At 33.6% G+C, this 22627-nt stretch overlaps 1 protein-coding gene across 1 annotated transcript in view; it reads right to left on the bottom strand.

The window, feature by feature from the left end:
* The window catches only part of LRRIQ1 (leucine rich repeats and IQ motif containing 1), a 181256-nt gene that overhangs the window by 87181 nt on the left and 71448 nt on the right, over positions 1-22627 (bottom strand). Inside the window, exons 15-19 of the mRNA XM_081818979.1 lie at positions 22145-22588; positions 19736-19946; positions 12857-12976; positions 1060-1149; positions 286-407 (exon numbers count right to left, since the gene is read on the bottom strand). Of these exons, the coding sequence (XP_081675105.1) occupies positions 286-407; positions 1060-1149; positions 12857-12976; positions 19736-19946; positions 22145-22588 (987 nt within the window). The remainder of the gene's footprint in view (positions 1-285; positions 408-1059; positions 1150-12856; positions 12977-19735; positions 19947-22144; positions 22589-22627) is intronic.

Genomic DNA, 22627 nt, shown 5'->3' with positions numbered 1-22627 from the left:
ATTCTAACCCTTATCTCTACCTATATAGTAGTATTTAAAAGTTCACTTGTTTATAGCAATTAATGACATTATTTCACTGACACTTTTGTTGTTGCTTTAATGAAGCTACCTCATATGTTTTTTTTTTACTGAAAACCCCATAAAATGATTACACTTTTAACATTAAATGCTTTTCCATCTTCCAAACAAGTAAATTTGTACCTAATTTTCATCATTTTACTACTTTTGTAATAATTATAATACTCTCCTCATGGGTTAATCCTCTAAAAGAGTAAGTTAGCTTACCTGCTATTAAACTGTGGGTGTTCTGATGAAAACAAATCTTCTTTCTCATTACATAGCCATGCTTGAGCTGGATGACTTGGTAAATTCAGTGAGGTATCATCATATTTTAAGGTTCCAGAGAACTTACCAGGAAAATGATGTATATTAAGTATAAAATAAATAGAAAAATTCTAGTATTTATATCATATTACTTTACATGCATATTACTGAGTAGTCTCCCAAGGGAAACACATATAAAAATTGAAAATTATAATAAAATTAAATTTATATAATACACATTTTTTTATTGTAGTGATGACGGATATGCTTTTTGGTATTGTTTGCATATACAGAATGATTAACTGCAAAGATCTTAAAAAATATCAGAAAACAAAAACTTCAAAGATTATCAAATAAATAACAGATATTGCAGTTCATTGACCTCTGACTGAGAATCTTCAGCTGTTGCCCTCTTAATGCATATTTTTGTATTTTTAAAGTGCTGTCAACTAGTGATTTTAGTCCACTGCCAAATATGCAGCTGAAGTATATCATTTTTTTTTTGCTACTGTGAAATAAAGTGTTGAAAGAAATCCAAAATAAAGAAAAAAATTAGGAGCAAATGAAAGAAAGGCTATATGAAAAATTACATCTGGGGATGAGGAGGAAGTCAGAGGCTTCTAAAAGTAATTGTGTTTTTCAAGTCAATAAATTGCATTATTAATCACTGCAGCACAGCATAACCTTAAAAAATGAGCAAAGATGGAGCACGAAGAGATTTCCATGACATGTTACCTTTGGCCAGTGCAGCTGGTTTGGGAGAAGCAGTGTTTGTGAAGGGAAGCGGGTGGAATCTAAAGTTAGCCATTCTTTCTCTAAGGCAGCCTGCACAAATAATAAACATTAATGTACATAATTTAGTTTGCATAACTTTTACAAAGAGTCTTTTAAATTGTCTTTTATACAACAAATGTTGAGAGAGTATATCGGAATTTTCATTTACAGGAAAATGTGCTACTTGCTATTGTGAGATGTTATACATCTGTTTAATGCAAACATCGGAAAAAAAATTTAAAGACTTTTCATCCCTAAGTGGGATAAAGTGAGAATTTGAGTACTCAAGTGTTCCAAAAAATAAGAGGTGCAGATTGTTCAGCGTATTTAACTGTTGATAACCATGATTCTGAGCCAACTCCAGATGTAACTGAGGGAAATAATCTTTCATCTCTTTATAATGCAAATTTTAATATTTTCTACCAAACCTCACTATTGAAAATTTATGGTATTTTAACACATTAGTATCAGTTTTTCCATAAACACTGTCTATAAGACAGCTTTTACTTAATTTTTTCAAAAATTTCACAAATTTTCTGAATAGATGGAAAAATGAATTTTGTGGCAACATAAAAATCATGGATCTGAATATTATAGTCTCTAATTCAAGTGTGTGAACAATAAAATGTAAATTTAAACTTTGAAATGATACTATTATAAGTCCCTTCACTCTTTATCTTAAAACATCTTTACTCCATTTATGTAATTACCAAGTTTATTTTATCTTTTGACAGTGGAACTATACTAAGTATGCTATTGTTACATCATTTAGGATATAGTTATCTAAATTTTATTGCCTGGATTAGTTTATATGGTTTAGAATAAACTTCCGTGGTTCTGTAACATTTTTTGAATCTTTACAAAAAAGATCAGAATGCCCATGAACTTGTTTTTTAAAAGGTTCTAAAAAAATCAAACATTTGTGGTTTTTTTTGAAGATTTATTTTTTAAATTTTATTTATTTATTTATTTATTTATTTAGATTTTATTTATTTGAGAGAGAGAGAGCATGAGCAGGGGGAGGGGCAGAGAGAGAGGGGAAGCAGACTCCCCACTGAGCAGCGAGCCCTATGCGGGCTTTGATCCCAAGACCCTGGGTTCATGACCTGAGCCAAAGGCAAATGCTTAACAGACTGAACCACCCAGGTGCCCCATTTTAAAGATTTATTTATTTTAGAGAGAGGGAGAGCACGAGGTGGGGGCAGAGGGAGAAGGAAAGGGAGAGAGAATCTCAAGCTGACTCCACACTGAGCAGGAGCCTTACATGGGGCTCAATCTCATGACCCTGAGATCATGACCTGAGCCGAAACCAAGAGTTGTATGACTAACGGACTGCACCTCCCAGGTGCTCCCATAATCAAACATTTATGATTTAAAAACTAGAATGATTATATTCTGAGGAGAACTAAATGGAATTTTTCATTTATACAATTTCAATGTTTCTTGACTATATCTTGAAAGACCATTGGGCAGGAAAGACTAAGACATCCTGACTATAGGCTAGCAGTGCAATGACAGACTTCTACTTATAGAACTTAGTCTTAGAATACCTATTTAAATTCATGTTATTTGAATACATATGTAAATAGGGCACCTCTATTCAGTTGTTTGACAGGTACATTGTCCAATTTTTTCCAGGCAGACATTATTAACATACATATCACAGCTATATATCAGTTATATATGTTTTAAAAATACATATCTGGTTTAAAAAGTGCTATTTGATGCAAACAGGATTCAAGGTTCAGATTTTTTAATTCTTTCTTTTGTATGGCAAATAGAGAAAAATCCAGTTCTATCCCAGGAAAGATTAAGACCTGTGGCATAGCAGCTATCATCAAATTCGTATTCTTACGTTGGTGAAAACTACTAAAGTGAAGAGAGAATGTGAAGATATGGAGACAATATGACAAAAGGCAGTGTGCCAGAGGATTCTGGGAAGATGGTGGAGCAGGAAGAACCGGGACCCTGTCTCCCAACCTAGAAAATGATTGCACTTGCAGAATCCAGCTGGAGTCTATTGAAGGCTTATAACTTCCAGGGGAAAACTTGGATGGTAAATTGTGGTTAATTTTAGTCAATTTCAGCTTTTAACACAGCTGCCAGCTCTACCCCAGTCCCTGAGTTAGGCAGCTGTTCATGTGTTCCAGGAGTAGCTTGCATATATCTTGTAGAGCCAGAGTGGACAATAAGGACCCTGTCCTCCAAACATGGTGATCTGTGCACTGATCATTGATTACTTCTGATCACAGAGGTGCAAAGAGGTGGGTGTCCTTGTACTTCCCATCTTGTTGCAAGCCCCTGCCCTACCAGCTAAGTGTTTTCCAGGGGATTTAATGGGCTGGTGTCCTTCCCCACCCCTTCATTTTTCTCTCTTTCATCTTTTAGGAGCCAGATATCAAAGACTAGGATGCTCATTTTTAAAAAAAATCTAGAATATTCAAAAGCATCTGCATATATGTGGGAAATTAGAAAGTCAACATACATATCTAGGGAAAGGCACAGCTCAGAAAAGACCTGAGAAGACCTTAAGTTTGTAACTCAGGCTGATCCTCAGCACAGAGACAGCCTACAATAATACAAAAACAAACATAATAAAAGCAAAAACAAAACCCCAGCAAACCCTGGGGAAGAGAATCTAATTTCTAGAATTACCATAATTATTACATCAATGTCCAATTGTAAATTAAAAAAAAGTCACAAACCATTCAAAGAAACAGAAAAATTTATGGCCCATTCAAAGGAAAAATAAATAAATCAACCAAAACTATCCCTAAAAAAAGACCTCATGGCAGATTTACTAGACAAAGATTTTTAAATAATTATTTTGAAGCTATTCAAAGAAATAAAAGGAGAAAAAATGATGTATAAACAAAATGGAAATATCAATTAAGAGATAGAAAATCTAAAGTGAAATCAAGAAGAAATTTTGGAGCTGAAAAGTACAGTAGCTGAAATGAAATATTCCTTAGTGGGATTCACTAGAGAGATATGTCTCTGAGTAGGCAGATAAAAGAATTAGTGAACTTGAAGATAGGACAATGGAAATCATCAAGTTTGAGGAATAGAAAAAAAAAGATTGAACAAAAATGAATAGAACCTAAGGGGCCTGTGAGATACCATCGAGCAGACCAACATGTGTATCATGGAAGTCATAGAAGGAGCAGAGAAAGAAAGAAGCAGAGTGCATATCTGAAGAAATAATGGCTGAAATTTTCCCAAATTCAATGACAGACCTGAATATAAACATCCAAAAATCTCAAAGAACTTGAAATACAATGAACTCAGAGACCAACACCAGACACATAATCAAACTTTCAGAAGCCAAAGACAGAGAGAATCTTGAAAGAAGCCAATGAGAAGTAACTTGTCACATATAAGGAATCCTCAATAAGACAGCTAGCGGATTTTTTTTCAGAAACTTTGAAGTCCTGAAGGCAGTGAGCTGATATATTCAAAGCGCTAAAAGTTAAAATAAAACAAAAACTGTCAACCAAAATTCCTTTATTGTCAAAACTGTCCTTCAAAGTCAAGAGAGAATTAAGATAGTCCCAGATAAACAAATGCTGAGAGTTTATTACCTTTAGATCTGCCCTGAAATAAATGCTAAAGGGAGTCCTGCAGGTTGAAATGAAGAGACAAGCAGTAACTGGAAGTCATATGAAAAAAACAAAGACCTCAGTAAAGATAAATACATGGGAAATTATAAAAGCCAATATTTTTGTAACAACAGTTTGTAACCCTACTTTTTGTTTTCTATATGATTTAAGGAGACTAATACATAAAAAAACAATTACTACTTTAAAAGCTAGTATTATTGTAACTTTGGTTTATAACTCCACATTTAGTTTCCTACATAATTTAAGACACTAGTGCATTTAAAGGAATTATTGGTTTATGTCTATAAAGAAGTAATTTTTGTGAGATCAACAACGGAAAGGAGTGGCAATGGAACTGTAAAGGAGCAAGTTTTGGGATGCTATTGAAGTTAAGAGGGTATAAATTCAAACTGCAGTGTTACAACTTTAGAATATTAAGGGGGATTGAGGAGTTACTGTTTAATAGCTATATAGTTTCAGTTTTACAGGATGAAGAGAGTTCTGGATATGGATTAAATGGTGGTGATGGTAAAACAACTTTATGAATTATTTAATACTATTGAATGTACACTTAAAAATTAAGACAGTAAATTTTATTTTATGTGTATCTTACTAAAATAAAAAACTGGAAGAAAAATTTATTTATTTATTTATTTATTTATTTTTTAAAGGTCATGTGCCACTTGAGGACTAAGTGTGGAAAGGACCAGTATTGCCAGGCAAGGAGCCTTATTTATACACTGTTATGTACACACACACACACACACACACTTTTTTTCTTTTAAACACCTGCCAACCATCTCCTATTTTATATTCTCTGGGACTCCAGCTGTTTTCTTTCTACAGCAGGACAAAAACTCACAAAGAGTGATTTCTTTGCCACATCACATAGATGTTGATGAAGTCTCTTTCTTAAGCTATACAAAGTCTGGGGAAAAATTCAGTCTTTAAATTATCTAAAAGTGCAGAAAACTTTGAAAATAGTTTTTCTTGTTTTTTAATACAAGGTCACAAACTTTTATAAGATTCCAGAACAATTCTTTAACCACTATCTCAGAAATTTCTAGAAGCATAAAGAGAAGGCTTAGTATAAAATGCTAAAGATACTTTTAGTAATTATATAATCACAACCAAAAAATGTTACAAAGACTACTGATTTATGTGAGTTCAAGCTTTATTAATATCTAGTATATTTGGCAGTACTTTGAATGTTGAAAAAAATCTCAAAATGTCAAGAGGAATTGGCCAAGAATATATACTACTGTTTTAAAAATGTATATTAATATATCATGCTTACCACTGGGCATTTATACAAATTTCAGTTATTGCTTAAGAAAACCTTCTGTTCAGATGTTCTATAACTTACAACTGAGGATCTGGAAAGCTTTCTGATTATTAGAAGACTACTAGCAAATTTACTTACATATTAAAAATGAACTTGAACTTAGATCTGTAACTTTGTGTTCACAATCGAATGTTTGATCAGATATACATGTATTTGGCTTTTGACCAGAGAAGAAATCATTATTCTACAACTCAACTTTGAGAATCTAGAATATAAAGCTATCAGGAAGAAAAGCTACAAATAACATTCATGTTTATTTGTGTATGTATATGTAAAATTTTTCAGGCCATCTACTGTAATCCTTTCATTTGATGCATGAAATTAGGATCAGACTTGCCCTAAGTCACAAGTCAGTGAAAACTGAACAAGTCCTAGAAATGCTAAAAGCCATGACTTGATGTCTTTCCTCCTCCCTTCACTATCTCCTCCCCTGTCCCAACACTTTCCTCCTCTTCTGCCCAAGTTGCCTCTTACTATCCCCAAAATAATTCTTTCTAATACTTCCTGATAACTTTTGGAGCGTCTTAGAATCCTTACAGTTTGAAACCTTGGCCCATTATGAATCTCAAATCTCACTTTCTAAACCCTCTCCTCTGGGGTGCCTGGGTGGCTCAGTCGGTTAAGCACCTGACTTCAGCTTAGGTCATGATCTCAGAGTCCTGGGATCGAGCCCCATGTCGGGCTCTGGGCTCAGCAGGGAGTCTAGAGATTATCCCTCCCTCTCCCTCTGCCCTCCTCCCCTGGCTTGTGCTCTCTCTCTCAAATAAATAATAAAATCTTTAAAAATAAATAAATAAATTTGAGCCTCCATGCTCAATGCAAAAGCATGGTGGATCATATTGTTGGAGATTGCTGTTATATGCCATGCATACCTCTTTTCATCAAACAAAATGTCACTTTAGTCTTTTTATTTGCCTATAATTTAGATTGCATTTGTTTATTTTCCCATAATGTACTGGAATATGTAATATTCTGTGAAGTTAATTTTAGATAGGGATCAAACATGAACTCCAGAACTGAAAGTTGCCCAGCTTGATATATTTGTCTCCTTCTCAAAAATTATTCCTGAAAACTTACTGAATTTTACTTTGGTCTGAGACAAAAAACAAATCCAAATTTGACTGTTGTGGTTTTCTATATTTATGTTATATTAGCTTTTCTCATCTTCTCTAGGTTTAGGGAATCATAAGAGGACTTGTAATGTTTAAATTTAAAGATATCTTTATTGGTTTTTTATATATTGGCTTCTACACAGTATTAAGTAACAAAAAAATAAACCTTGTTAAATGAAGTCAATAAAAGAATCAACTAAAATTACTTTATAATTTAAAAGGTGCAAAATAAAAGTGCAACTGTAGATCACTATGCCACATTAGACTTAACATATTTATTATTTGGATATTTATTTGTTATTACAGATATTTTATGGCAAGGTGGCAAAAATCCCCCCTAAAGGAGATTGAGGCCTAAGTTTATTAAAACTTCTGCTAAAATAATTCTTTTAAAAAGGTTATTCATCTTGCACTGTGAACTCAAAGCCCAAGAAAATGTCTTATTCATCACTGTTTCCGAGGTTCATTATGAGTAATATATAATAGGTGCTTAATGCCGGGAGACAATTCTCCATGGGTCTCCATGTCTTCATGTCTTGTGACAGCTTTCTTTCCAGACTATCTTTTCAAGGATCTTTATATAGCGAACACCCTGGGAAGATAGAGATAGTGTTTTCCCCTGTGTTGGAAGGCACCATGCTACCCAGGACTCACATGGTATGAGCCACATTGATTCAACTGATTAGGTTTGGACATAGTTCACAGTGGAAAAAGGAGGTAAAGTTGTCTTGTGAGTAGGATTTTTTAGGCTAATTCAGTGTAGTGTTGTTGTTGCTTCTATATCTGAATTGTAGAGTAGAAATTGATGTATTACATGTTTTACTTTACCCCATAAGTGCCAGAGGGGCTTATCCCAATAGGGGAAGAGTTGCAGGTAGAGAAGTGTTAGTGTGATAAACTCTTGTAATTTGACACCTGTCGGATGACCAATGGGTCAGGATTTAGTTTGAGTACCTCTACCCTCTGACGTTTTAAAATGTGAACTCAAAATCATGTATTAAATTTTCTTTCAGGTGTTTTCCAGTTCCATGTAGAATATGTGTAGGAGAGATACCTAGAGTCAAAGGACAATAGGAACACCTGGAGTGCTATAAAGCTAAGAAGAAACTTCATCAGTCACTTGATGCTGTGGAGAAAGGGATTAGAATTAAGGGACAAACAAGGTGAGGGTAATCTGGTAAACATGCCACTTTTAGTTGAGAAACCATATTAGCTCAACCTGTAAGAGAAACCAGAAATATAGCAGCCCTAATAAAGCTTGAAAATAAGCCTCAAAAGAATCTCTGCCCATATGCTACCTGCCTGCAAGATTAAAATTCAATCCTCTTTAGAGAAAGAAAACATCTTGCAGGGTCTTTACACTTTTTTCCAAATATGTCTGATACTTAATCAAAGGTTAAATGCTAAAAAAGAGTATTGACTGACTCAAAATGCAAGAGATATACAGTCAATAGAAATAAACCTACAAGTGATCCAGGTGTTGCAATTAACTGAGAAAGCTTTGAAAATATCATACTTGGTATGTTCAAGAAAATACAGGAAGTGATAGAAAACTTTAACATAACTGGGATTTACAATAAATAATCAAGTAAAAATTCTAGAACTAAAAAATAGAATAACTAAAATTAAGAATTCAAAATATAGGCTGAACATGATTAGGTAACCCAAGAGAGATGATTAGTAAACTACAAGATAGGTCAGTAGGAAACATCCATATTAAAACATAGAAGCAAAAAAAAGAGAACAATTCAAAAGAGAGTCTAAGAGACACATGTGAAACGGTGCGAGATTCTAACATATACATTTTGGAACCACTTTACCTCAAAGAAAAGAAATAATAAAAAAGATTAAATGTTTGAAATAACTGGCTAAGAAATTTCCAAAACTGATGAAAGACATAAACCACAGATTCAAGAAGCCATATGGCCTCCTTACTATAGCTTAGTAAATACAAATAAAATCACACCTTTGCTGAAAAACAAACACAGAAAATGAACCTTAAAAGTAGGCTGGGGAATGGGGGTGGGATGATAATATCTTTAGAGAAGAAAAACTAAGACTTATTACTGACTTTTCAACAGAGTCCATGAAAGTCAGAAGCTAATGAGATAGCATCTTTAAACACCAAAACTTTACCTAGAATTCTATACCTAGAGAAGATATCCTTCAAAACTTAAAGAGAAATGTTCAAGCAATAGAAAAGATTCACCTGAAGTTAAATAATTACTAAAGAAAATCCATCAGAGAAAGGAAAATGAATCCAGATGGAAGCATGTTAATGTAGGGAGAAATGAAGTACATGGAAAAACAACCACAAACTAACAAGGTAATGAAGGGAGAAAAAAGGAAAAACAAACAAACAAAAAACTTGATTCATGCAAGAAAAGGCAATAAAAAACTAAAAGGGAATATAGAACACATAGGCCAAACAAAAAACAAAGATGGTATTTATAAACCTAATTATACTCTTATTAAAATAAATTAAAATTGTCTGAATATGTTAATGAAAAAAATGTCAGAGTAGAATATAAAAATAAGCAAAACCCAATCATATACTCTTATTAGAGTCACACTTTAAATATAAAACAGAGAAACATTGAATGGGAATGTTTAGAAAAATATATACTACTATAAAATTATTAGCCAAAAGAAAGCTGTAGGTATGAGAATATTGGAGGAAGTAGCCACTAAGGCATTTAGTTAAAGAGGGAAATTGTATTAAAGACTGGAATTTTATTATGATGAAAGGGTCTACGATACAATGTTTTAACTATACAAAATATGTATGCCCTAATAATGTAGCTTCAAAGTACTTACAAGGCAAAATTTGACAGAACTAAAAGCTCATTTAGAAAAACGCACAATCATAGTAAGAGAATTCTAGCATTTTTTCTGTCAATAACTGATAGAATTCCTCCCCCCCAAAATCACTAATTTAAAACAACAATTAATAAACCTGAAGTAACTGAGATTTTAGTAACAATATATTTAACATTCCTTTTAAGTGCACATGGAACATTTCTCCAAATAGATTATATGCTGAGACACACTTCTAGGAAACAAATAAAATCAATCTTACATCAAACTCTTCCAGAAAACAGAAACAGGGGAAACACTTCCCAATCAAATGTATAAGGCCAACATAACCTTGACACCAAAATCTAGATTAGGAGTTTTATAAAAAAGAAAATTTACAGATCCAACTTCTTGAATATAAATGCTAATCCCAAACAAATATTAATAAATCAAATTCAGAGATATGTAAAAAAGATAATACATTATAGCTAAGTTGGTTTATTTGAATATGAGATTTAATGTTTGAAAATCAATGTTATATGCATAAAAAGTATTTGATAAAATCCAACTCATATATAAAATCGTCATCATCATATTAATCTCTTGGAATGATAAAAATATGTTAAGGAAGGTAACTTCCTTAATCAAATATAAAGTTTCTACAAGAAACCTATGTTAAACACCTTATTTAGTGGTGGAATATTGAAAGCTTTCTCTCAGAGACCAGAAGCTAGGAAATGATGTCTGCTAATATCACCACTACTCAACACTTTACTGGAAATAGTAAGGCAAGAAAAATAAATAAAAGGCATAAGAACTGGAAAAAAAAGAAAGAAAATTGTAATTATTCTCAGATGACATGATTGTATATACAGAATACGAAAGACCTGAGAGATAAACTACTAAAATTAATAAGTGATTTCAACAAAGTGGGTGAATATAAAGTCACATACAAACATAAATACAATATCAGAAAACATAAAATATCTAGAAATAAATCTAACCAAAAATGTACAAGACCACTATGAAGAAAACTACAGAGCATTGTCGACAGAAATTTTAAATGGCTTACATAAGTGGTAGGACAGTCTGTGTTCATGGATTTAAAAAGATAATAGTCTAAAAATAGCAGTTCTTCAAAGTTGATTTATATTCATTTGACCCAAGGGAACATGACCCCTTCCTCACACTAAACACAAAAATTAATTCTTGATGCATCCAGACTTAAATGCTGAAAGTTAATAAGGTTTCTAGAATACCTTAATGATCTAAGAGTAAGCAAAGATTTCTTATATGCCACAACAGTTAAAATTTTTTTAGATTTGATATTAGAAACGTTCTGTTCATTAAAATTAACAATAAAGACATTGAAAAGGTAAGCCCCAGAGGTTAGAGAGGATATTTGCAAGGGAAAACAGAGTAGTATTCAGAATATTAAAGAAGTTCTACAAATCAATAAGAAAAAAGAAGATGTACAACCCAATGGAAAAATATGCAAACACCTGATCATGTCACAAAGTGACTAAATGGTCAGTAAGCATACTAAAAGGTATTCAACATTATTAATTATGACAGAAATGCAAATTAAAACAATAAGATGCCACCACAAACTTACTGGAATGGAAGAAAAAGACATGAAAATACAAAGTGTTAATGAAGATAGAATTCCTCTGAAACTCGCATATTCTGCTGATAGGACTATAAACTGATATAATCACTTTGGAATATCTTTAGGCACTATCTACTAAACACAGGTAAACGTTAAGGCTCAGAAATTCTATTCCTAAAAGAAGTATGAATATGCACATCAAAAGACATGCACAAGAATGTTCATAGCATTTGGTCATAATAGGCAATACTAGCAATAACTCAACAACAAATATCTTCCAATAGTAGTATAGACTTTTAAAAAGTGGTATATTCAAGGGCGCCTGGGTGGCTCAGTCGTTAAGCGTCTGCCTTCGGCTCAGGTCATGATCTCAGGGTCCTGGGATCGAGCCCCACATCGGGCTCCCTGCTCCACGGGAAGCCTGCTTCTCCCTCTCCCCTCCCCCTGCTTGTGTCTCTCTCTGTCAAATAAATAAATAAAATCTTTAAAAAAAAAAAGTGGTATATTCAAATAATAGATAAAAAGTGGTATTTGCAAAAGAGTGGTATATTTAAACTATGCTCAACAACATAGATAAATCTCACAGACATATTATTACATGAAAGAAGAGTACATACTCTATGATTCCACTTATAGGAAGTTCAAAAATAGGGAAAACTAATCTATGATGATGGAGGTGTGAATACTAGAGAGGCATGAGGAAGTCTGGGGGTGTTCATATGTTCTATATCTTCATCTGAGTGGTGTTTATGTGGATGTAATGGTCTAGAGAAGAGGAAGCACAGGGAGTAAAACCAGAATGTGAAAGGCAAGTGCTTTATACAATAAAATGGTGCTCAAATTTGGCTGGAGCATATGGAAGCCACAGGAAAGAAGTGGCATAGATGTCTGGATAGTGTGCTACCTTACTATGGAATAGTTAAATAACAATTTAAAGAGGATGTTTTCATTTTCCTAGGTAACAAAGAACTACAAAATGTTGTTAAGCAATGCATAAATAAGCTCAGAGTTATATTTAATGAAGGATAACTGATAAACAAAACATTGTGTAAATCTGGTCAAAGAGCACACAAAAACTCTTGTAAATATTCTATGACCACGTTTACATACTGTACATGCTTGTAGAGTACATAGAAAAGATATTAAGAAATTAGAAGCATACTTTTTCAAGTGTTGTTTAAAAAAAATCTGTAACATAGTGTTAAGAGGATAAAAATCTTAGAAACTGATTTAGTTCCAAAGTAGTATGCTAAAAAAGTTTTAAAACCAATATTTATATTTTGTAGTTGGTACTTACTTCATCAAATGTAAAATCCTCTAAGTTTATTTCTTCATATTCTTCTTCAGATTCTTCATTCTTAATAGCCTCTAAAGCTGTTGTCAGTTTCTTTCTCAAAAGAAAGCCCTTCCAAACTGCCTAAACAAAAATTTAAAGCATGTTATACAAGGTTATAGATCAAACTACAAACCAGATTCTCTGTGTTATCCCATTAGGAAGATAAAACATCTAAGACCTTAGTTTAATGGCTCAATAATTTGTTTTTTGAACTTTATGTGACACTTAAAACTGTAAGATAAATTAAACAACTGCATGTGTCTAAAGTTCTGAATCTCAGGAGACTTTCCTTGTGGTAAGCAGAAAAGAATCTCTAAAACTCCCTCAACTGCACATGTAGGTCAACCAATCAATTATCTGACAATTCCACCAGGACCCATTCTAAACTAAGAAGAAAGAGATACAAAGGAAAACCAATTTTACTGATTTTCAAATAATTATGTATAAAATAAACTAACGCACATTTAGGCAAATTTCAACATATACAAATGGCCATATTGGAGAGGTACTATCCTGGCCCATAACTATTAACTAATTTCATTTTAAAATAAACTAAGCACATAATAATAGAATTAAAACCATTCAGATTTCTCAATAATGTTGGAGTAGAGAAACCTTTTCTAACTATAATTCCAAGAACACGTAGCTGTTAAAGAATAAGTACTACAGAGTGAGCTCCAGGATACATTAAGTGCAAAAAAAACCAAGATAGAAATAAGTGTGTATTACATGCTACCATTTATCTATGAAAGACTGTATATAAATATATAATAAACATAAATTATATAAATATATATTTAAATATATATGTATATGTTTGCTAATATTTAAAAAGTAAAAGTGTAACTTGCAAAATTAATTTTAAAAATTATTAAGGATAGAGGCAGAAAATAGAAGATTCAGCTATAGAAGCCAGACTTCTCTGAATATACCTTTCTTAGATTTGACTTTGGAACTGTGCACATGCTTAAGATAGTTATAAAATAAACAAATATGAAATAAAAGGAATTGTTGAAGAAATAGAAAGATATGTTTCATGCTATGGGCATACACACACAGAATTTATCTAAAGTGACTTTAAAATAGATTTATTTGACTATCTTCCTAGTGAAATATACTCAAAAGACAAATTTCATTACAAAAGATACCTTCAACATATTTTCATATTCATATTGTTAGTAATAATATTGGTATTGTTATTACAGAAAAAATATATATTGAGAAGTGGAATATATAAGACAATAGCCAGATCATATACAACAATAGAAGTCACTCACAACCTCTGCAGCAACCAACCTAGAAAGCTAAACCACAACCTCGGCAACAATTAGCCAAGAATGGTCAAGACTTGGTCAATCAATGACTGTCAGCCTCCTTATTTTTGTCCCTACTTCTAACTCAGGACCAACCAGAGATAGGAAAATATGCTTCCCAACTAATCACAGAATACGCCCTACTTCTAGCTGCCCGCTTTCTACCTTCCCCATACCAAAAACCTCCAATTAGACTATATCTGGAGACCTCTCTCCCTCTCTCTCTCTCTTTTTCCACTCTAAAAATTTCCTACTCTCCTCCCTGCCTTTGAGCGTATGCCAAAGGCAAGTGATGGTGGCTGACTCCCTTGTTATAGCACTCTCTGAATAAATAGCTTAGTTTGTTTGTTTTATTTTCTCATTTGTATAGTCCTTGTTTATTTCCACTATGTATGTGCATGTAAATACAGGACAGACACACAGAGACACACACATACACACAGAAGGGGAAGAGAAAAGGAGAAAAAAAAAAGATGTTAATGTCATTTATTGGAGCCAGAACTTTCCATAGAAGAAAAGAGATGTAAATATAAAATCAAATAAGTAAAAATCCTATAGTCCTAAATTGAATTTTAAAATATCAGTATGAACCCAAGGGTAAATTTTTTCTTAAAAATATATATTTGTAAGCTCATCACTACAGTGAAAAAATTTTAAAAACAATGACCATAGCAATAGCAACAACACTCCTAAAATCCTAATGCATTCCTAAAACCCAGACTGGCCTCTAAATATTCCCACTAAAGGAATCAAAGATCTTCAGAGCAATGACTGAGTTTAGGCCTGGGGCAAAATGTATACAAAATGAACCTGAAACATCATGGCACATTAAAAAGCAAGGGAAATTTTAAAAACCAATGAACTGTGTCACAAAAGCTTAACTTGAAGCTAACTTGGCCAAACAAGGGACAATTTGAGCATCAATAAGAATGAAACTGAAATGGAATTAAATACATCATATATAAAAATTCATGTGTACATTATGATAGAACATATTATGGTGACCTCTGAAGGATGCTAGGAAAGCTCATTAATCTTAAAATTGGTAAAATGGCATCAAGCATTTAACCTACCTTTCCAGAATGAGCTGTACCTCAAGGTAACTAAATAGTTAAACTAAGTTTCTCTTTACTGACATATTTTAGTTAATAAATGAAGAAATTATATGTAGAGTATCAATATTTTACCAACTGTTAATACATGAATTGATGTAGGCAATGATTATCAATGGTCACTAGTATTCTGAAAAGAGAAGTGACTAGACATTATGTACCTCCTCACTGTAATACATACCACCACTTATGAAGTATTCTTGATAAAAAACTAAACCCAAATCATATGAAATTTTAGAACCTACTGTCAACTTACAGAAAACAAGGGAGCAAGAAATATGTAAGTGATACCATGGGTATGCAACTGGCAAAATTCAGAAAGTAGAAAACTATAGAAGACCTGGTTTCCTTAAAAAATAAATTGCGAGGAAAAGAGAGGGGTTACTATATATTTACAAGACTTAACATTTATTTACTTATTTTTTAAGATTTTTATTTATTTATTTAACAGAGATAGAGAGAGAGCACAAGTAGGAAGAGCGGCAGGCAGAGGGAGAAGGAGAAGCGGGCTCTCCACCAAGCAGGGAGCCCGATGTGGGGCTCGATCCCAGGACCTTGGGATCATGACCTGAGCCGAAGGCAGACACTTAACAACTGAGCCACCCAGGTGCCCCAAGACTTAACATTTAAACTGAAGGCAAAGTAATGACCTTATTTATATTTTGATCAAGAAAAATCTGTAAACAAACATTTATAAAACAGAGAAATTTGAATATTGATATTTGGTGATATTGAAGAATAATTTTCAATTTTTAGATTAGTAATGTATTATAGTTATACTTAAAACAATAGGTCTTATAGAAATTCATACTGAAATATCTATAAAAAATGATATCTGGGATTTATTTCAAAAAATCTGGTGATGAGTAGGGAGAGGTGGGTCGGTTATAAAGAGTTGGTTATAGAAGATATCAAGGTGATGTGCAGACCTAGGGAAAAGAGGGTCTAAAGGGAACACTTTAATCCAGGCCTTCAACAAGGATTGGCTTGCTGTGGTTCACAATGGATCCAGCTCCACTAATCAGGGATAGGACTTCTACAAAGCTCTAGAATGCAATACAAAATGTGTGTCTTTCCGGTGTGACATATATGGATACTTCCCTCCTGAATCTGCAATAGGGTCAAGAATTCAAGTTCCAGCCATCTCTATTGGTTTATGAGAAATAATAGTAATATACAATATGTTCAGATACTTCTTCTAGCTTATTTGTTTCTGTCAAGGTTTCAACTTTTCCCCAGTAATCCATCTACAATTAATTCATCTTTCTCACACATTCAAATTAATTCCCTGGCCAGGCAATCTGGCATCTTTTTTTCCTCCAACTACTATCAACTCCCACATCCAGAACATACCAATATATTTGTTCCCTGTTAAAATCCTTCACACATTTCCAGCCATGTTTGTCCTATATTTTCCAGTTGTTATGGTAGTCCAGTTTCACTACAACTTCTTATTATTCCAGTAATGTGAAATTCTAGGTTCTTTTATTTCTACCATTCTTTATATATAATTTTGTATCAAGAAATATTTATTGAACGAACGAATAAAGGGAAAGACTAAATTTTTGGTTACTATCTTCAATTCAGGCACAGTACCATGAATTTCCACAGACCTTATTTTATGTACTTATTTAGTTTATATTATGTATATCCACTATATTTAAATATGAGAATTCTATTCTCTTACATATTTACAATGAACCCTATCTATGTCTCAAGGTGTATCCTACATCCTTTATATTAGTTGGGGTAAGCTAAGTACAATAACAAAAATATCCAAAAAGTTATAATATCTCAAAAAACAATAGCTTATTTCTTAATCACCTAACAAACACTGAGAGGCTGAAAAAGACAAGGGGGCAGCACTTTAACATAAAGTGATTCAGGTATCCAGACTTCGCCGACTCTATAATCCCAACAGACAGCTTCCAATGATGCCTCAGAAACTGCCTTCATTTCAACCAACCAGAAAGGATAAAGAGTATGAAGGAATGTCTGTGGCACGTTTAATGAGCCAGATATGGAAGTGGTGCATGTATCTTTCATTCATATTGTATTGACTGGGACTCAGAAAAGGGGCCATGTTAAAGTGCAAGGGAAGGTGGGATATCTAGCCAGGCTGTATGCTTGAAAGAAGAGGAGAATGTGAGGTTTGGCAAGCTGAAAAAAGTATAACAACTGATAACAGTAGGGAGTTTGGTCTGCATGATATATTCATTCTTCATGTAGCAGAATAATATTTTGAGATAGTAACTGGGGTTCCTTCTTTTCTTCAGAGTTTGCTTGAATCCATTGTCCTGCCCAGACTCCCACCACCATTCAGGCATCAGTAACACCTTTGCCTATGCATTGCCTTTAGGAGTACAGTTCAGATGAATTAATTCAACTGAAATACTCAATCTAATTCTAATATTCATTAGAACCACAGCAAAGATAATTTTGAAAACTATGGTTTTATCTATTTTTTTTAAAGATTTTATTTATTTGACAGAGAGAGACACAGTGAGAGAGGGAACACAAGCAGGGGGAGTGGGAGAGGGAGAAGCAGGCTTCCAGCAGAGCAGGGAGCCCAATGCAGGGCTCGATCCCAGGACCCTGGGATCACAACCTGAGCTGAAGGCAGACACTTAACGACTGAGCCACCCAGGCGCCCCAGAAAACTATGGCTTTAATAGTGAAAGCCAACAACTTAATTTTAAGGCTATTCTTCTAGTTGCATATGCCAATGCCTTGGAGGCATCTATGACTCCTCACTCTCTTTCATATAGCACATCCCCATGAACTGGTATCATCAGCTCTACCTTCAAAGGATGTATGCCTCAAAATAAACCAACATATATTCTGGAATGTGATTTTCTTACCTCTTCTACTGCAACACTCTGATCCTTGCTACCATTATCCCTTGTCTGAATTACTGCAATAGCTCCTAAATGATTTTTCTGCTTCTACTCCTGCCTTCCTACAGTATAATCACAACATAAAGTAAACTTGATCATGTGAGTCCACTGCTCAGATTCCTATAATATCTTCCCATGTCATTCAGAGTAAAAGCCAAAGTCTTTACCATGACTTATGATTTGTGTCACCCTTCTCCCCTCTATCACTGTCCAGTCATACTGGCTTCTTGCTGCTCTTTAAACACTGCAGTTTGCTCCTAAATCAGATATTCCACGGTCTGGAATGTTCTTCCCCGACATCCAATGGCTTAATCTCTCACTGTAATGTCTCCTTTTCTGGTCTTCCATCTCCATCATATCTGAAATGAAAAACTTTCCCTTGATACTCCTAACCTTTTCCTACTTTATTTTTCCTTTTAAGACTTATCACTATCTAACATACTTATTTACTATCTGCTCATTCCAATAGAATATAAGCTAGCAAGATTTTTGTATCAAGAAATATTTATTGAATGAATGAATAAAGGGAAACACTAAATTTTTGGTTACTATCTTTCAATTCAGGCACAGTACCATGAATTTCCATAGACCTTATTTTATGTACTTATTTAGTTTATATTATATTTATGTATTTATTTAGTTCTGCCTCTCCATCAGTATGTAAATTCCATGAGGGCAGAGAACTTGTATGGTTTGTTTAGAGTTATGGTTCCTGAGCCCAGAACAGTGCTTGACAAATAATAGGTTCTAAAAAACATTTGACAAATAAATAAATAAAAGGATGAACAGTGATGTTGGAACTTCATTTCAAAATCTGATCTTGGTGAGGGTGAATCATGTCTATTCACTACTCACTTTCTGAATTTTTAATTTGAATTAAAATTAAAATTTTTAAATTTTTTAATTTGAACGTGTATTTGAAGGCCTTTAACAATTATTTTAGTAGATTTTTAAACACATTTCTAAAAAGTGCTATAGATTAGGCCAAGTAAGAGTTGTTATGGCTAATCAAATGTTAGCAGATGTGGCAAATGACATATCTGGGCAGAAGGTTTAAATATGATTGTGTGGGGCGCCTGGGTGGCTCAGTCGTTAAGCGTCTGCCTTCAGCTCAGGTCATGATCCCAGGGTCCTGGGATCGAGTCCCACATCGGGCTCCCTGCTCTGCGGGAAGCCTGCTTCTCCCTCTCCCACTCCGCCTGCTTGTGTTCCTGCTCTCGCTATGTCTCTCTCTGTCAAATAAATAAATAAAATCTTAAAAATAAATGAATAAATAAATATGATTGTGTGATCTCATGATTGATCGTGAGACTAGTATTTCTAAATTATAGACTACTCCTTCAGCCTAGATACTAAGCACAGGCACAGCCAATCTGCAGCCTACATATCACCTGAGTAAGAAATAAATCCAGTAGTTTAAATCACTAAGATTTGGCAGTTGTCTGTTATACAGAATAACCCAGTGAAAGATGAGAAATACATCTCTCAGGACTATTTCACCAAAAGATTAAAACTAACCTGAATAAGAATAGCAGCCTTCTCCTTCTGTTCTTGGATATTCACAGTGTTTTCTCTTTTTTCTTTCTTTAAAACAGTTTTATTCTTGATGCAGTAATTTGGCTGGGAAATCAGGGGTCCTATTGCAGTAGTATGTAGCCTTGAGGGGAAATGAATATGTCTGCGCACGATGTAACCACGCCAGTATGCCTGGATTACCATAGCTGCCATACTATTAAGAAGAGAAAAGAAAACATGTTTAGTATCCATAAAAACACAGTTGTAGGTGAGAGGTCCTCATAAACTATTTTTGTAAACATGAAATATGTAAGGTATTATTTAAAAATAAGAACTTTTTGGCTTAACTATAGGCACATAAGTAAAAATGGGATGGAAAACCTTCAAATCTGAAGGAGAGAAATGGGCCAGTAACTTAGAGAAAAGAAGCATTCTTATCTGAAGATGAAGGGATGACAAGAAGAATCTGAATAAACAGGACTTGCTAAATTTACCCTAGTTTACTGTGCTTAGCTCATACTCTTTGCCCTAACTGTATTTTCCACGACCTTCTACTTTTCATCAAACCTAATATAAAAGTGCTCAGGTTTAACTATTTCTACAGGTCTTAATTTCTTTATGAAGACTCCCATGTCATGTAAAACTTATATTAAATACATTTCTTTTTTCTGTTTTATTTTTTATTATTATGTTCAATTAGCCAGCATATAGTACATTTCTATGCTTTTCTCTTATTAATCTACCTTTTGTGACAGGGATTCCAGCTGAGAACTTAGAAGGATAGAAGTAAAAGCTATTTTTCCTCCCCTACAGAGCAAAAGCAATTGATTAAATAAATTAATGAATTATAAATTAGGAAGTGTTAGAGCCACTTTCAATACATTTTTAAAAATTTTTGCATTAGGGAAGACATATAAGTTTCAGCATATCAAACTTTTTAACATAACTTTCAGAAAAGAAATCACCATTCATACTGACAACTTCCAGAAGAATAAAGACTAGGAAAAATAAGATTAGCTACTGTGATACTCTGCATTCTGCCCTATGCAGCATCTGTTATTACAGGAGAAGCTGAATTTAACCATTTTTAATTTTGTTGGTTTGACACTGAGGCCAAAAGTAAAAAAAGAAAGAAAAATTTGACAAGCCTAAGTAAAAAGTAATCTTTGCTGGTTCAATAAAAAATTAAAGCCATTAGCTTTTTATTTTTTTTTAAGATTTATTTATTTTATTTTAGAGAGAGAAAGAGGGCATGCGAGCAGGAAGAGGGCCAGAGGGAGAGTGATAAAGGGAGAATAAGCAGGGAGCCAGGCCTATGCAGGGCTAGATCCCAGGACCCCGAGATTGAGATCATGACCTGAGCCAAAGTCAGGAGTCGGATGCTCAACTAACTGAGCTAGCCAGGCGCCAGCCATTAGCTTTTTAAAAGTATTTCATAGTTACCAAACCATAAAACAGACTCTTAACTACAGAGAACAAGCTGAAGGTTGCTAGAGGGGAGGTGGGCAGGGGGATGGGTTAAATGGGTGATGGGGATATAGGAGGGTATAGTTGTGATGAGAACCAGGTAATGTATGGAAGTGTTGAATCACTGTATTATACACCTGAAACTAATATTACACTGTATGTTAACTAACTGGAATTTAAATAAAAGTTGAAAGAAAAAAAAATAAAAGTATTTAATAGTTGGAAGGGTTTTATGTGATTAATCTTGAAGAATATTGCCATACTTTATCAGTTGTTATGCCAAAGAAAATTATAGCACATGCATTCAAATCCTTGCATAGATGCTTATTAAGTGAATCAATAAGCAAATGGCACATGAAAAGTATGTTTTAAAAAAATGAAATTACCTGATTATTCAGTGTTTTCTTTATATTATTTTCAGAATAGCAAAGTGTCTTATTTCTTCCTAAAAATTCATTTTAATTTTTTAAAGATTAAAAATCAATGGGGCGCCTGGGTGGCTCAGTCAGTTAAGTGTCTGTCTTCGGCTCAGGTCATAATCCCGGGGTCCTGGGATCGAGCCCATATCAGGATCCCTGCTCAGGGGGGAGTCTGCTTCTCTCTCTCCCTTCTCCCCACCCCCACTCGTGCTCTCTCGCTATCTCCCTCAAATAAATAAATAAAATCTTTTTAAAAAAAGAAGGCAGGAAACATAATTTTACATGTACTCATTTTTTAATAAAATACTAGTCAATTAAATCAGCCTGCTAAAATTCAATAAAATTAATCTGTACTATAATTAATAATTTGTACACACATCATAAAAACATAATTAAGGGAATTACTATGAAATACAAAAGTGATTTAAATCCTTTACCAAATTATCATTTGGTAACATTACCTAAGACTATCCATAAAAAATAAAAGATATACAAATGTAAAAGAAAAATCTTCTATAAATCTTACATTTTGTTACGATGTTCAGTATTTTGGCAATTCCACAGCAGAGAGCTTGTCATTACTGTTTCCATGAATGGGATTCTTTTGATGGGGATACTGTTTGATTTGCTATCTTCTCTCTTCTGGTCTACTATTTCTTCCTGATTTCTTCCTTCCATATCTTCACATAAGGAGTTGGTTAATGTGGAATGACTAGAGTCAGAGTTCATCCATTTCTCAGAGGTATCTGGTGAGTCCAGTTTATATTTGTTTGCACAAGAGTGAACTCTATTTTGCAGTATGCTATCACTATTTGTAGGGGCCAAATGATTTTGCTGGGCTTCAGATTCTTCAATCTGGGTGATACTTACATTCCAATGTTCATGTGAATATCGGTATTCATTACTAAGTGTCATTAATTTCTTAAAATAATGGCAGAGATTTTCTGCAGCATCCAAGGTGACAAAATTTCTAAACAAACAATGAAGACATTTAATAAGAATTATATCA

Source organism: Leptonychotes weddellii, chromosome 5 (genome assembly GCF_054177405.1).
Source record: "Leptonychotes weddellii isolate Sample4059 chromosome 5, ASM5417740v2, whole genome shotgun sequence".
Taxonomy (NCBI): domain Eukaryota; kingdom Metazoa; phylum Chordata; class Mammalia; order Carnivora; family Phocidae; genus Leptonychotes; species Leptonychotes weddellii.
This window is presented reverse-complemented; position numbering and strand designations above follow the sequence as displayed.